At 43.0% G+C, this 13,992-nt stretch overlaps 1 protein-coding gene across 1 annotated transcript in view; it reads left to right on the top strand.

Annotated features, from left to right (window-relative positions):
• LOC115328450 overlaps nt 1-11,041 on the top strand; it is a 68,366-nt gene extending 57,325 nt beyond the window's left edge. Inside the window, exons 8-10 of the mRNA XM_040222720.1 lie at nt 10,131-10,260; nt 10,348-10,473; nt 10,702-11,041. Coding sequence (XP_040078654.1) covers nt 10,131-10,260; nt 10,348-10,473; nt 10,702-10,737 — 292 coding nt within the window. The 3' untranslated portion in view covers nt 10,738-11,041. The remainder of the gene's footprint in view (nt 1-10,130; nt 10,261-10,347; nt 10,474-10,701) is intronic.
• Nucleotides 11,042-13,992: the final 2,951 nt, after the last annotated feature.

The following is a 13,992-nucleotide window of genomic DNA, read 5'->3' as shown; positions in this document are numbered from 1 at the left end:
TTTGCAACTCAAAATATTTGAGTATCAGTTATTTACAAGGGTGGTTCAACAAATAATTTTAATTGCTAATGACCCATGTCTCGATCGCTATTAGTTTTCAAGAAGTAGTTGAACAATAACAAATCACAGACTCCCCTCCGGTTAATTAAATATATTTTAATTGTTTGTCAGCAGTGCGGGTATTAGAAGCGGAAGTCAACCGAAGAAGTATTGCTAAATTTAATAAATACAATTTTAAATAACATTCAAAAACAATCTTTACGCAATAGAAACATTTTAGACTTTAGAAAAGCTGTCAACTCTATCAAACATGAAATAATTTTTGAAGTTTTACACCTATGACCCAAAAGGTCTTTCCGTTCATCTCATTCAAAATTATTTTTTTAGATCGTGTCCAATTTACCGTTGTCAACAGCGAAAATTTGATATTCAGCAAGCACGTTATGCCGTACTTCAGGGATCAATTCTTGGGCAACTATATTTTTTTATGTATATTGTTACGGGTGGTGACTAAAAGAACAGTTAATAAACAGAAATGAATAAACGCTTAATGGGGCGAACTTGCGCCCAAAACAAAAAGGAAACAGACAATTGCAAGAGCGCCGCGGGCGTCGATAGCGGCGTAACAGCAGGATCGAACGCTGGGGCGAGACGGACTCCGGCTCGCCACGCGGAGCCCCTTTTGTACACATGTGGGCTTCTGGAACAATCGGCGCAGAAGAGTGGGCGCGAAGAACATTCTGACCTCAAACATAGAACAGAGTTCTGGAACTTACCGGAACAATAAATTGCAAGAATAAATAAAAGACGCGTCGCTCCTAGGAATCGAGCCCTGGCTCTTCGCGTTGGAGGCAAGCACGATAACCGTTAGGCCATGGCCGCGCTGCCTGCTTGACCAGCTGAACGCGTGGCAATATAAATCGCATTCATAACATACCCCACGACATCGAACTCGATGCAGATGACACGAATGTATTTTTTTTCGGAACTAACATAGATTAGCTTGAGGTATTTTCTAACGTATGAATAACAGGGCTAAGTGCATGGTTAGCACCTAATGCATTAGAATCGAAAAATAAAAAAAAATGTAATATATAAAGGAAGTAATAAATACCATCGGCGCGCTTATATTACACTTTAGAAACGATGTGATTGGTTCTGGCAATGCTCAAAACACTTTAAGGGTATATCTTCAAGAAAATTTATATTGGTCCTATAATAATGGTCAAATTCGAGCCGACATCTCTGGATCAATAAGAATTATTAATAGTATAAGAAATAGCCTCCCTCTCTTATAAAAGCGAAAGCTATAATATTCTCTTGTTCAGCCTGGCTTAACCTATTGCAGTTTCGTATAGGGTGCTTGCTCAAAGAGCTTAGAGTACCAACTTCAAGTGTTAGTGAAACGAGCAGCACGATATATCGCCCCTGTTCCAAATCACTCATATTCTCGCCTATATTTCATGCAGCATTGACGTTTAACAATTCAACAATCACTCAGGAAAAAAGTGGCAATCTACATTTTGCAAAAAAATAAAATAAGATCGTCAATACGTACAAGACAATGTTACCAACAGAACAAAAGGAACAGATTTCGTCCCACCCATTGCCACCATCCAAGAGCACGAACAAACTATAGAAAACAAATAATATCTCACCAATTTCCACAGCTACTAAACACTTACCTAGAACTACTGCCAATGGTTCATACCATAAAAATTTCTTAACTTTAGCATAAATATTGAAATAACCCTGCATATAAGAAGTGGTATGATATTTAATATTTTATATTATTAACATTCAAGTAGAATTTTCATATCCGCTGCATTTATATGTCGCGACACTTAATATTTTTTACGCTGTTCTCCTTCTAAACTGTATACATATTTAGCATACTTAGGCGACTTTAGTCGCCACTTTTCTCACCCTTCTTGGCGTTTTTCTGAATGAAACAATTTGTGTAATGGAATTTGAGTGAATTTGAATGAATGGAACTTGACATCATCGTGGATGCGGCACCCACTGTTTTTTTAATTTATTAACAGAGTTAATGGTAAACACGTACAGCAATGTTGAATTTAAATGACGAATTTACTTTGTTTTTAAATAAATGTTTAAAACTACACAAAATCTGGCAGAAGTTTGAAGTTTTCATGTTCGCTAGTGAAAATGGCAGGGTGTCCGTACGTTCCTACTGGATCAAACAATCTCCCAAAGTCCCTACGTTTAGGTACATGTCCCTTCAGTTGATAACACTGTGCTTTCATGCTTGATTATGTCGTTGTTAATGCGGCCTCTAAAATGTTCTTCTTGTGTGTTTTTAATTTTATTTTTAAAACATTGTCCTGGACAGTCAGAATCTTATTATACTCTTATATGTGTCCTAAGTTATAATTATTTGATACAATATAATCTCCAGTCATGCAGTTTCGTTCCAGTACTGGCATGCGTGACCTATATTTTACCTCACTTCCGCTCGTTACGCCCGACCAACCTTAGATTAGCTCCGTCACGTAACTGCACATAGACACAGGCTCTACGAGCAGTGTCTAATGCTTAGCTATTTATTTTTATCATGACACAAACACTACATTCCCCCACCTTTTGAAAACTCTACAATTACATTAAGTTAGCAGATACGAAACAAACCTTTCGTATGTAATTAGTACAGTTTAGCAGCCCAAAACGGTAGTCGCAATGTCCAGATGCACAATACTGAACTGATGTGTACCAATCTGGTGGACGTATTTCTAGTGTGAGGTACCGAGGCCGCGATGAAGTTTCGCTGCCCCTAACGTTTTATCATGGCCGATGTTTTCTAAACCAATTTGTTCCGTGAATATTTCGCCTCCTGTGGGAACCTCCTCTTTGGTCTTCAACCCTTCAGGCAGCTTCTTGCGCATGAAGTCGAATTGCACCTGGTTCCTCAGGGCTGGTCGACGCTTCACACAGCTTCCAGGAAACAGTAGAGCTAGTGCCTTGGTAGGCAGGCGTATCCTCCTGATTCAACTCCCTTGGACATATCTGGTCTTGAAGGCTTTTCTTTTTCTGGACTTCACGCGAAGTATTTAAATGTAACACATTGGACACTAGCCCAGATCGTGACGTCACAGTTGCCTCCAGCCACATTGGAACTTCTTTAGAGTTTTTGACGAACACTGCGTCCTCTACAGAGAAGAATCCTTAAAATTCCTTTCGACCACGCGTCTGTTAAAACCGTTTCTGTTCCACCACTGACCATGCACTACGCTTCAGTAAATAGAGTAGTGTTCTAAGGGGTCGTCCTAACAAAAATAAGGCAGGAGTGTACCGTGTGGTTGCATGTTGTGTATTTAAATAGGACAGAGGAAAGTTGCCAGTCTTTCTTCCTGGAGCCTAATGCGCGGTCGTTGATTTATTTTCTAGTGTGTTCTTTCACTGTTCGGCCGAATCTCTCAGCCAACCCGTTAGCGGACGGATGATATGGAGCGGACCGCACATGTTTTATTTTGTTCATATTGAGTAAGAACTAAAATTATTTACTGTAAAAAAAGAAAACTGTGGCCCGTCATCTGACGCGACTTCCTCTGACAATCCAAAATGCCTGATGAGGTCACGCCGCTCGCCTATGGTAGCTCCTGTCGAGATCGAGGGCATTAAAAACACCTCTGGACGCATTAAATAGGCGTTTACCACCAACAAAAATGCGTTGGAGAAACGGGTCGGCAATGTCCAGGTGCAGCCTGGTCCATGACCTTGTAGGCCAAGCTCACGGATGAAGTGGAGCTTGAGTAGACATACTGCGCCTGTCGCTGTTGGCAGGCCGCACAAGTGTGCGGCATGCTCTTTTTGTCGCCATTAATTCCTGGCCACAAGGGGTAGCTTCTGGTCACCCCTCCCATCCGAATCACTCCTGGGTGTCTTCCGTGCAGTTGCTCCAGAATGATGTTCTGTAAAGATGGGGGAACCATAATGGGGAACCATAATGCGCATTCCCCAAGATACACATTGTCGACCTAAAGAAACCTTAATTCTTTTCGAGACGAAAGGTGTAATGGCTTCATTCCTTACACGCTCAAGCCACTGTCCCGTCATAGCGTGAGGTACAGTCGCCGGCCATATGAGCTGCCCCGGCCGAACGCCGACCGGAGCAGAGAAAATTCCGCATGCGGCGCGTCGAGCGTTGCCGCGTTTTGGGAGCCGGGCTATTGGGACCAAACCATTCCGTTGTCAAAGGGGTGGACGCAGGAAGTTTCATAGCATTCCGCTTTTTGGAACCCGAATCTGAAGCACGGCCGATTACAATCCCGCTTCCGGTTGTAGGTAAACGCAGACGGCTTATCGAAATTCTTTAATGCATAATATCTCTGACGTGGTAAATGCTACTTTTTTTTTTTTTCAAGACCGGTTAGTCATTTTAGGTATTTCCTGTCCGAAGAGTAATTATATACACAAGCCCCCCTTTCTTACAATCTTTCTCAAACCTGTACTGGACAATGACAAGCGATTTTGGAATAATTTATTTAATCTATAAGGATATGCTATAGATAACAAAAAGAAAAAGATTTGTGTCGAAGCAGAGTAAAGATTCAGGCACTTTTCATGAACGCGTTTTATCGAGGAGACTTTACTGCTCTGCGCTCAGTACGCCTGTTTCTTCGCCAAGGGTAATTATCTACATGATAACTTTGCAGATGGCTTCCTGGTCGGCCACTTCTCGCTTGGCAAGGGATCATTGTTGTCATGCCTAATATTATATCAAACATAGGGTGCCTTTTTTTTCATTTGTAAGCATCGATCGAGCACTGCTGCTTTATCTACGCCTTAAGCAATCTCCAGTTTATCAGCAGTTATAATATCATCTCCGAATACCTGGGGCCAACACCCGAAGGCAGCAATTCTAATCGGCATACTTTTGTGATTCACACTTCTAAAGGCTGCAATCCTGATAAAAGCTATGCGTCCACCCCTTTGATAACGGAATGGCTTGGTCCCAATAGCCCGGCTCCCAAAACGCGGCAACGTTCGACGCGCCGCGTGCGGGATTTTCGCTGTTCCGGTCGGCGTTCGGCCGGGGGAGCTCATATGGCCGGCGACTGTACCTGCCATAGGGTTGGGCCTCGTGAAGTTTCTCGCGTTATGTCGGAGTTTGTCACAGGAACACTTTCCCAGCGAAGTGCATGGCAGGCTGCTATCCTGTCGTCATCTTCATTTTTGCAGTTTTCGGTAGCCGCGACATACAGTCAGCTTCTACATCGCTTTCTTCTGAACAATATACCAGATTGTGACTGTAGGCAGACAGCATAATGGTCCACCTCCACAAGCGAAATGCGGCAGTGCTTGGTATTTACATCTTTCGATCTATAATCGTTTGCTGAGGCTTGCGGTCTGTCACAAAGCAAAACTCCCTGCCATAAACGTTGTAATAAAACTGCTTTATTCCGAAAATTAAGGTTAGCATTTATTGTTCAAGCTGTATGTATTTCCATTCAGTTGGGAATTACGTGCGCCAAGCAAGCGAACACAACTGGTTGTCAGATACCATCTTTTTCCACTCTAGCTATAACGGCGTCGAAACCGTAGGATTAAGCATCACACATTACCTCAGGTTGGGCTTCGGTCGGGACCATATTCTACCAACACCTGCGCTTTCACTAGCGTTTTTACTGTCTTGAATGCCTGATCGCACATATTACTCCGCACTCACGGCGCGCTCTCGCAAAGCAGTCGATTCAGTGGAAATATTAGGGTGAACAGCTCCAGTAGAAAGATTCCGTTGTTTGCTATCATACCCGTGAGCGTTCTCAGCCGCATTTATGAACTAGAACGGGGGCCTTGTAGACGAATTTAATTTTCTCAGGAGTTGCTGTGATTCCATTCTTGCAGACCACGGGACCAAACAACTTCGGCTCAGGTTGCAAAAACTCATATTTGTTTGCCTGCATCCGCACTCGTGCACCCGGCTTGTAGTTCATCAGGATTCTCAAGGCTCTCCTTTCATTCTGCACCATGACAAATACATCATCTAAGAAGCATATAGCCCAATTCACTCCTTTTAAGATGCTGTCCATATTTTTTTTTTAAGATTTGAGGAGCAGACGTAACACCGAATGCTAGGCGGTTACTGCGAACAGTCCTTTATGCGTAATAAAGGTTAGGTACTCGCTGAAAACTTTGTCCATTGCCACTTGATGGTACGCCCTACGCAGATCAATATTTGAGAATACTTGTCCTCCCGACTCTGTGGCAAAGATTTCTTCAATCTTGGGTAAGAAATAGGTGATGATGTTTAGTCAAGAGTTCAGCGATGCTTTATAGTAAACACAGATGCGCACGGTGCCATCTTATTTGACTACAACTACGATTGTTGAGTCAAATCAACTGTAAAAAATTGGCTCAACCACCCTCAGGCCAACAAGCTTCTCAAGTTCTTTCTTTAGTGCTTCTTTAAAAGCGAACGGAATGCTTATAGCTTTGCAAAACTTCGGGTGCAGTTCAGGCTTTATAGAAGTTAAGCTTGCTCACATTGAATCTCACCGAGTTTGTCGTTGAAAACTGGCAATGCTTGTCCAAGACTTGTACCAGGGTACGCTGGTCTTCAGCGTCCACATGGTTGAATCTACTCCAGTTTAGACGACGCTGGTACAGCCATTCTTTTCATAATAGGGCAGGACCCTCCTGGAAGAGAACATGCAGACGGCTGGCGATACTGATTCTGATGCTCAAGATTTACTGTCGCCAACCCTTTCGGGGGGCGCATGCACTCCCCGGTGTACGTACGAAGCAACACTGTAGCCGGTGTTAGCTTCACCTGCGCAAAACATGACCGAAAAACCCGGTAATCGCCGATACTGCTGCTCCAACGTCCAGATTCATTTTGTGTGTCACTACCTGAACAAACATTTAAATATTATATCCCGTGCCCCGGTTTCTTTAGTGTTGTCTGGAGCAGAGGCCCGACGTCCTCCTAGGTGTCGAACACTCCAAAGCTTTGCTCGCGGAGGTCTTTTCGCTGTGTCTCTTGCCCGCTCGGTCTTGGGGGTGGGAACTAGACGTCTGTTTGGGTGGCATACTTTATGTATATGTCCCACATGATGGCACCTGGAACATGTCGTGGTTCGGAATCGGCACGCACGGTTGTGAAGATGAAAGCCGCATCGCGAACACAGAGTGCTGTCCCGTTCTGGGCGTTCGAGCGCTCCACTGGTCGAAAACTCCCCCGCGTACACGCATTGGCGCCCTTGTATTCCTTGTATCATAATACGAGGGAGAACAAAGAGAGAGAGATAGGTTCGTATCTGTAGAATTGACATTGGCAACGAGTTAGCAATTTGTTTATCAGAAGACATACACTACAGCTGTCGAAGCTGGAAAATACGGCTGCATAGTTTCCAGATTATTCGAAGTTAACTTGCGTCGCAATCAACCGGACCATCGTAGAATGGATGCTTGGGCGAGTTGGATATTCATATTGTAGGAGAAGCGCAAAACTAAACTCACTCACGCTGAAAATGCACGAACGCCAGAAAGTGCGACATGAGTGACCGTTTTTCTGGTGTGCGTGCATTTTCAGCGTGAGTGAGTTTACTTTTGCGCTTCTCCTACAACTGGACCAGCTACTCACGACGAAGAAGGGTCGCGCACTTGGGCGCGACTCTTCTTTATGCCTGCGATTAACGGCTTTCTTATAAGCCAAGATGAGCTGCGGCTTTGTTAAGGCGGTCGGGCCATTAAAGGTGGTCTCGCTCAAGTGATTTTGCCGGAACATTCACTAAACGGGTTTTTGCAACTTATCAGGATGGAGCTTGCTACTTTCGTGCTTATTCTCCTCTTTTTTGGGATATTGTATTCCATTTGTAGAAAAATTGAACGTGTTTGACAAGCGTGAGATAAAGCCGCTCAAACTGCTTAAATGACTACTAAACCACTTTCTATGATAGCTTATTTATGAGCATGGCTCAATCAATGGGCTCTAAGCTTCATAACAAAAAAAAAAAATTTCCTTCTTGCGTAGCCGATTTTAGAGCGCAGCTCTTAGGGGCCCGTTTCCGGCTTGAGCGGCGTCGGCGTCGCCGCCGCCGTCGCCGTCGGCGAAACCGCGCGGTGCATTATGGGTAAATTTCCCCGCTAAATCTAGCGGAAAAATTTCCCCGCTAGATTTAGCGGAAATATTTCTCCGCTAAATATAGTGTAGAAATTTTCCCCGCTAGACTTAGCGGAAAAAATTCCCCGCTAAACCTAGCGAAAAAATTTCCCCGCTAAGTCTAGCGGAAAATATTCCCCGCTAAATGTAGCGGAAAAAGTTCACCGCTAAATCTAGCGGAAAAATTTTTCCCGCTAGATTTAGCGGAAAAAATTCCCCGCTAAATCTAGCGGAAAAATTTCTCCGCTCAATCTAGCGGAAAGACTTCTCCGCTAAATTTAGCGGAAACGTTTCTCCGATAAATCTAGCGGGAAAAATGCCCCGCTAAATCTCGCGGAAAAATTAACCCGCTAAATCTAGCAGAAAAAGTTCCCCGCTAAATCTAGCGGACAAAATTCCGCGCTAAATCTAGCGGGAAAATTTCCCCGCTAGATTTAGCGGAAAAAATTTCCTGCTAAATGTAGCGGGAAAATTTCCCCGTTAAATCTAGCGGAAAAATTTACCCACTAAATCTAGCGGAAACATCTAGTGGGAAAAATTCCCGGCTAAATCTAGCGGAAAAATTTTCCCGCTAAATCTAGCGGAAAAGTTTCTCCGCTAAATCTAGCGGAAAAATTTCTCCGCTAAATTTAGTGGAAAAGTTTCTCCCATAAATCTAGCGGGAATAATGCCCCGCTAAATCTAGCGGAAAAATTAACCCGCTAAATCTTGCAGAAAAATTTCCCCGCTAAATCTAGCGGAAAAGATTCCGCGCTAAATCTAGCGGAAAAATTTCCCCGCTAGATTTAGCGGAAACAATTGCCCGCTAAGTCTAGCGGAAAATTTTTCCCGTTAAACCTAGCGGAAAAATTTCCCCGCTAAATCTAGCGGAAAAAATTCCCCGCTAAATCTAGCGGAAAAATTTTCTGGGGGTCACGTGACCCCCCAAGGTCACATGACCCCCCCCCCCCCCTGCCGCCCCGCCCCAAGATCAGGTAATCCTCAGTACCCTTCCCTCCTCCTCCTCAAGAGCTACGCTACAATTCGGTGTTACAGGGAGTTGTAAACGGCTTTCATTTTTTCTCTTGAAATCAGTGTCAAATATTGATTAACTCTGAACTAAAGAAGACACCAGAGGGTGCCGTCACACGAGGGCAAGCACTTCTCCTCGTCTGACGGCTTTCGACGGTGCTATTGATCGCTTTAGGACATTACAAACTATAAAAGTACAATATAGCGAAATATGGCTCGGTAAGCACTCCACTGCAACAGGTGCAGCAGTCCTTAAATATTTAGTCTGTGGGTAGCGAAGATGATCCACCCATCAAATACATTTCTCTTGGACCCAACTTCTTTGAAACCACACAATCCTGGAGATGACAACATATAAAAAAGATCGTGTTCGCGGGTCGCATGGCACAAGCTATGCCGGCAGCAGGCGCCTAGCCACGAAATCTGCCTCACGTCCACTGACGAGATCTCGCACCAAGATCAAATTTCGCGCAGAAGCAGGACCAGATATCGTGCCGCGCAGCTTGGATGAATCGCTCGCACGTTTTTCATACGTATGCGCGCCCTGCGTACCTTCGATTGATATGTGAATATCCTCCGAAGCAAAGAAACCTTCGCGTAGCGACGCTCCGTCATAGCGGGACTAAACAATGCGATCGCGGTCTCTACTACTAGGCGCGCGCTGGCACTCTCTTCTGTGGGCTTATGAGGATTACAGTATGTCATGGTACAGACAAGCAAATGATTCAACAAAAGCGCTTTGTCGCAGTCCAGCAGGAGACCTGGACGTTTGCACTCGAGATACGGCCTAGTGACTGCGGCGGGTAGTTCGCATGAAACGGCGCTTCTATCGTTGGTGCAGTATATTGACCGGACGGTATATGCAAGCTTTTACAATTATATCCGCCATTTTGATGCGGTATCTCGGCGGTATTTTTGATGAAAAACAGCCTACTTGACTGCTTAAATAGAGTGGAAGTTTATAAAAGATTTAATTGTATGTGTTCTAATCCTTTAGGAAAAAAGACGTGTGTTGGAAGAAATTTAAAAATCTTGGTTCGTCTTCTGTTAGAAGACTTCCAGCGGACTACTTTAAAAAGGAAAACTACTGTGCTACTCGTAACAATATAGCAGTTCACAAATGCCCCGTAAGTAAATAATCATGACAGAAGAAAATATTTAAAACATTCTTTGTTGAATGATGTGAATATGTATCTCATTGTTCTTCATTACAGGAAGGTCATCCTTACAACATTGAGGACCTGACTAAATGTTGGATGGGATGTTGCAGGAACAATACTACAAATGCTTCTGGTCTTCGTTACGAAGTGCCAGACGGCACTCCATGTGGAAGTGAAAAGGTACGCATGACTGCACCTAAAAACATGACATAGCATCCAAGAATCGTTAACCTGACGAGGATGTGTCACATTAAAGGTTTTGAGAGTTTCTTGGCCACATGAAGGCATGATTATTAAAACGACGATGACTTTTTTGCTCGCTTTAACATTATGCCGTGTAGTTCTCGTATTCGGCTTTCTGGTTTGAATGGATTGTTAATAATTACGGGAATGTATTTTTTTTTTCAGATCTGCATTGCTTGGGAGTGCTCAGCGGTGCAGTAGGAAGCCAGAGAGTAGCAACATTTATTAGGAAACGTTTGACGGGGAAACTGTTATTAATCCGAATGAACTACGTTTCGTCGATGAAAAAATGCCAAACACTAACATAAAAACACTCTGTAACTTTACTCAAAATTAATAAAGCTGATTAATGGAACAAAAGGTTAATGTGACGTGATAATTTAAAAAAAAAACAGAAGTAGTGATTTCCTCGCACAAAATGCGCATATTATATTGTACATACAATCATGCCCCCTTCGTACTTTTCAGAGATCTAATGCTGAAAAGATGCGATTCATCATCACGAGTTACCGAGCAATTTAGCCATAAAATTATGAATAAGACAGGAAAAGTTAATGGGAAACAATTAAATCAATAGTTGATGCTCGAGGCGAATTCGGGACTAAAAAGCCTAAGGAACAATGCCTGCTTCAGATGCGGTGGAGACAAACTCTGGTTAATCGCACGTGTCTTTGCGCAGCTACTACACAGCCGATAAAATTGAGAGGTTTGAGCACTCCCTTCCTGAAGGCTTGCTCACATATTTGCGCTGGAGTGTGATCGAGTGCGCTGTGCTCGCTTGTAACCGCTAGTGACGAAAGACCGCTGGCACGCTGGTGCCATCTACCAGGTAGTCTTAAAAACGGTTTCAACCTGCGTCTGCTTTTTTTTTTTAAGCATATGTTTTCTTACGCTACCCTCAATTTCCATTTCTTTTCCGTTCGTTAGTCCGTCCGACCGTGCAGTCCCCAATAAATTTGTCGGGAAAATTGAATTGGTCTCCATATCCCGTGGCGTAAGGTCACTTGACATATATTTTCCGACTAAATTTAGTGGGAAAGTGATATTACGAGACCTGGTGTGTATTGATGACACGAGACCTATAAGCGAATTCAGTTTCTGTTAAATTTAGCAGAAACATTTATGTCACGTGAATTGACGTCACATGATATACACACCATTTCAATTTCCCCCTCTAAATTTTGCGGGAAAATTGACGTCACGTAACTTAAACACCAATTCAGTTTCTCTGCTAAATTTGGCGGCAAAGTGGCATCACGTGACGTCGGCGTCACTTGACCTATGCACCTTGTGGAAATTGAAGGAACGTCACCAACACGTCAACTCAGTTTTCCCGTTAAATGTAGCGGGATAATTAACGTCTTCTGATTAAAACATCGATTTAGTTTGCCAGCTAAATTTAGCGATAAATTGACGTCATGTGACCTAACCACAAATTCAGTAACCCGCTAAATTTAGCGGAAAAATGAATTTCTTGTGACCTTGACGCCAATCCAGTGTCCCGGATAAGTTTAGCGGCAGAAATCGATGTGACGTTACCTGACATCACGCGACCTATAACATTTTTCAGTTTTCCCGCTAAATTTAGCGTAAAAACATACGTCACATGATACACCGATTCTCTCACGAATTACATATAATGCATTTTATGCATTAAAGGACTTTTAGTTCACAGGTCGCTGCCAACTTTTTCTTTTTTTGATTACCATTAATTTAATCAGGGCTTGAAATAATTCCGACGACGTTATAAGCGACCATTCTTTATCAAGACTACGCAGCGTTGATCTCGCAAATACTGAGAAGCTTTCTCAACATGATTCGAAGTGTTCCAAGGGGACCTGATAGACAACGCCAGAGTGCCGATGGGTTCTTCAGTTGTAATCGGCTGCAGCAAGCACAGCGCACTTAGTCACACTAAAATAAAAATGTGTGAATCATTCCGGTTCGTTGGTACGCAGCTAAAATTATGAACGGAAAGTTGTGGGCCAAACGAGGGGGATCCAGCTAAAATGCTCACGTCTAGAATGGTCCTGGACAACCTTACCCCTGACAAAATTGTTCCGTACAAAATAGTTCCAGTTGTAAACCCGTACTAAATGGCCAACCTGAAACTGAGTGGCAGAGTTTGCTTTCTCCTGAACGATTAGCGATTTCCCGCAATCCTTAAAAATCCAACGTACAGAAACGAAAATATTTGAATTAAGTTATAAAATCTTAATTAATTTCACGTTTATATATTGAATCTAAAACACAGCGCATGGCACTAACATGATCAAAGACATGAAGGCACGGTACAAAAATAGAAAAACACTTATGTATGAAAATAAAATATTCACAATATTTGACATATGCAACAGAATAATACGGACTTTGTTTCATATCATTACACCGCATCAAAAATGTGTAGTGAGGAACGCATTTCAGTTATCACGCTTCATCCAATCGTAGCTTTGCTGCCCTAATTGTACATCTAATTTATCTTGAGTAGCCTATTCAACCAGTAGATGAGCCCAAGGCTAGCTGTCGAATAACGGTTTCAACTGGACATCTCTTGATCGATTAATTTATCGATTAACCGATATCATTCACTGATGTGCACAATATCTAAAAACACGCATATATATATATATATATAGATATGCCCAGTTCAGCGAATTCAAACGTAACAATACACAGAGAGCTGGTCAAAGATTGCGTCCGCCAAAACCAGTGGCGGGCCCCGGACAGGCCAAGAGAAGTTCAATCCCCGCTCCTGGCCCAATGTTTTGCCAGCTCTCTTCCCCTTTCTTTTTCCCTAACTTCAGCGCCATAAATTCACTAATCACCTTCTCTCCTCTCCGTTCACAATATATATATATATATATATATATATTTGCTGAATATCCTATAAGTGGCGCGCTATACCAGCTTGATTAAGAATCAACATCGAAGTGAATGTAATAACAGTTCAAAGCACGCCCACTCACAGAATATTACTTTAGCTGCATAATGCAACCAGGTTCGCTGATAGTTTTCGGCAAGATAGACCTCCCTTGATTCTTCACAATAGTCTCTGCTGCTCGAAACGGACACTCGAACGTTGCTGAAGGCACTAGAAACCTCCTGCACTTGTCAGATCGAGTTACCAATCTCGCCGCTACAGTTTACTTGATAATTTTTGACCCAACGTTTGCCCTTCTTACAGGTGTACTTGCCGTTGTTGTGGAGGCGCGTCATATGCACTCTGTTATCGCACCTGAAACATATTACCGATGAACCGGTTAAAACAACTAATTATGATTAAGGCATTATTTTATAAATCGGTGGGTTAATCGTTCAATCGACCAGTCCTCTATAAGACCAATCAAACTGTGTTGAATCAATTTAATCCAAGTAAGCGTAGAGTGCGTTGCAATCCTTTATTTTTGGTCTGCCTACGTATATGTGTTTCTATTTCTGCTGACTTTCAGTCTTCGG

The sequence above is a fragment of the Ixodes scapularis genome, unplaced genomic scaffold (assembly GCF_016920785.2).
Source record: "Ixodes scapularis isolate PalLabHiFi unplaced genomic scaffold, ASM1692078v2 PGA_scaffold2__306_contigs__length_199485367, whole genome shotgun sequence".
NCBI classification, from domain to species: domain Eukaryota; kingdom Metazoa; phylum Arthropoda; class Arachnida; order Ixodida; family Ixodidae; genus Ixodes; species Ixodes scapularis.
The sequence above is the reverse complement of the archived record's forward strand: the minus strand, read 5'-3'. Positions and strand labels throughout refer to the sequence as shown.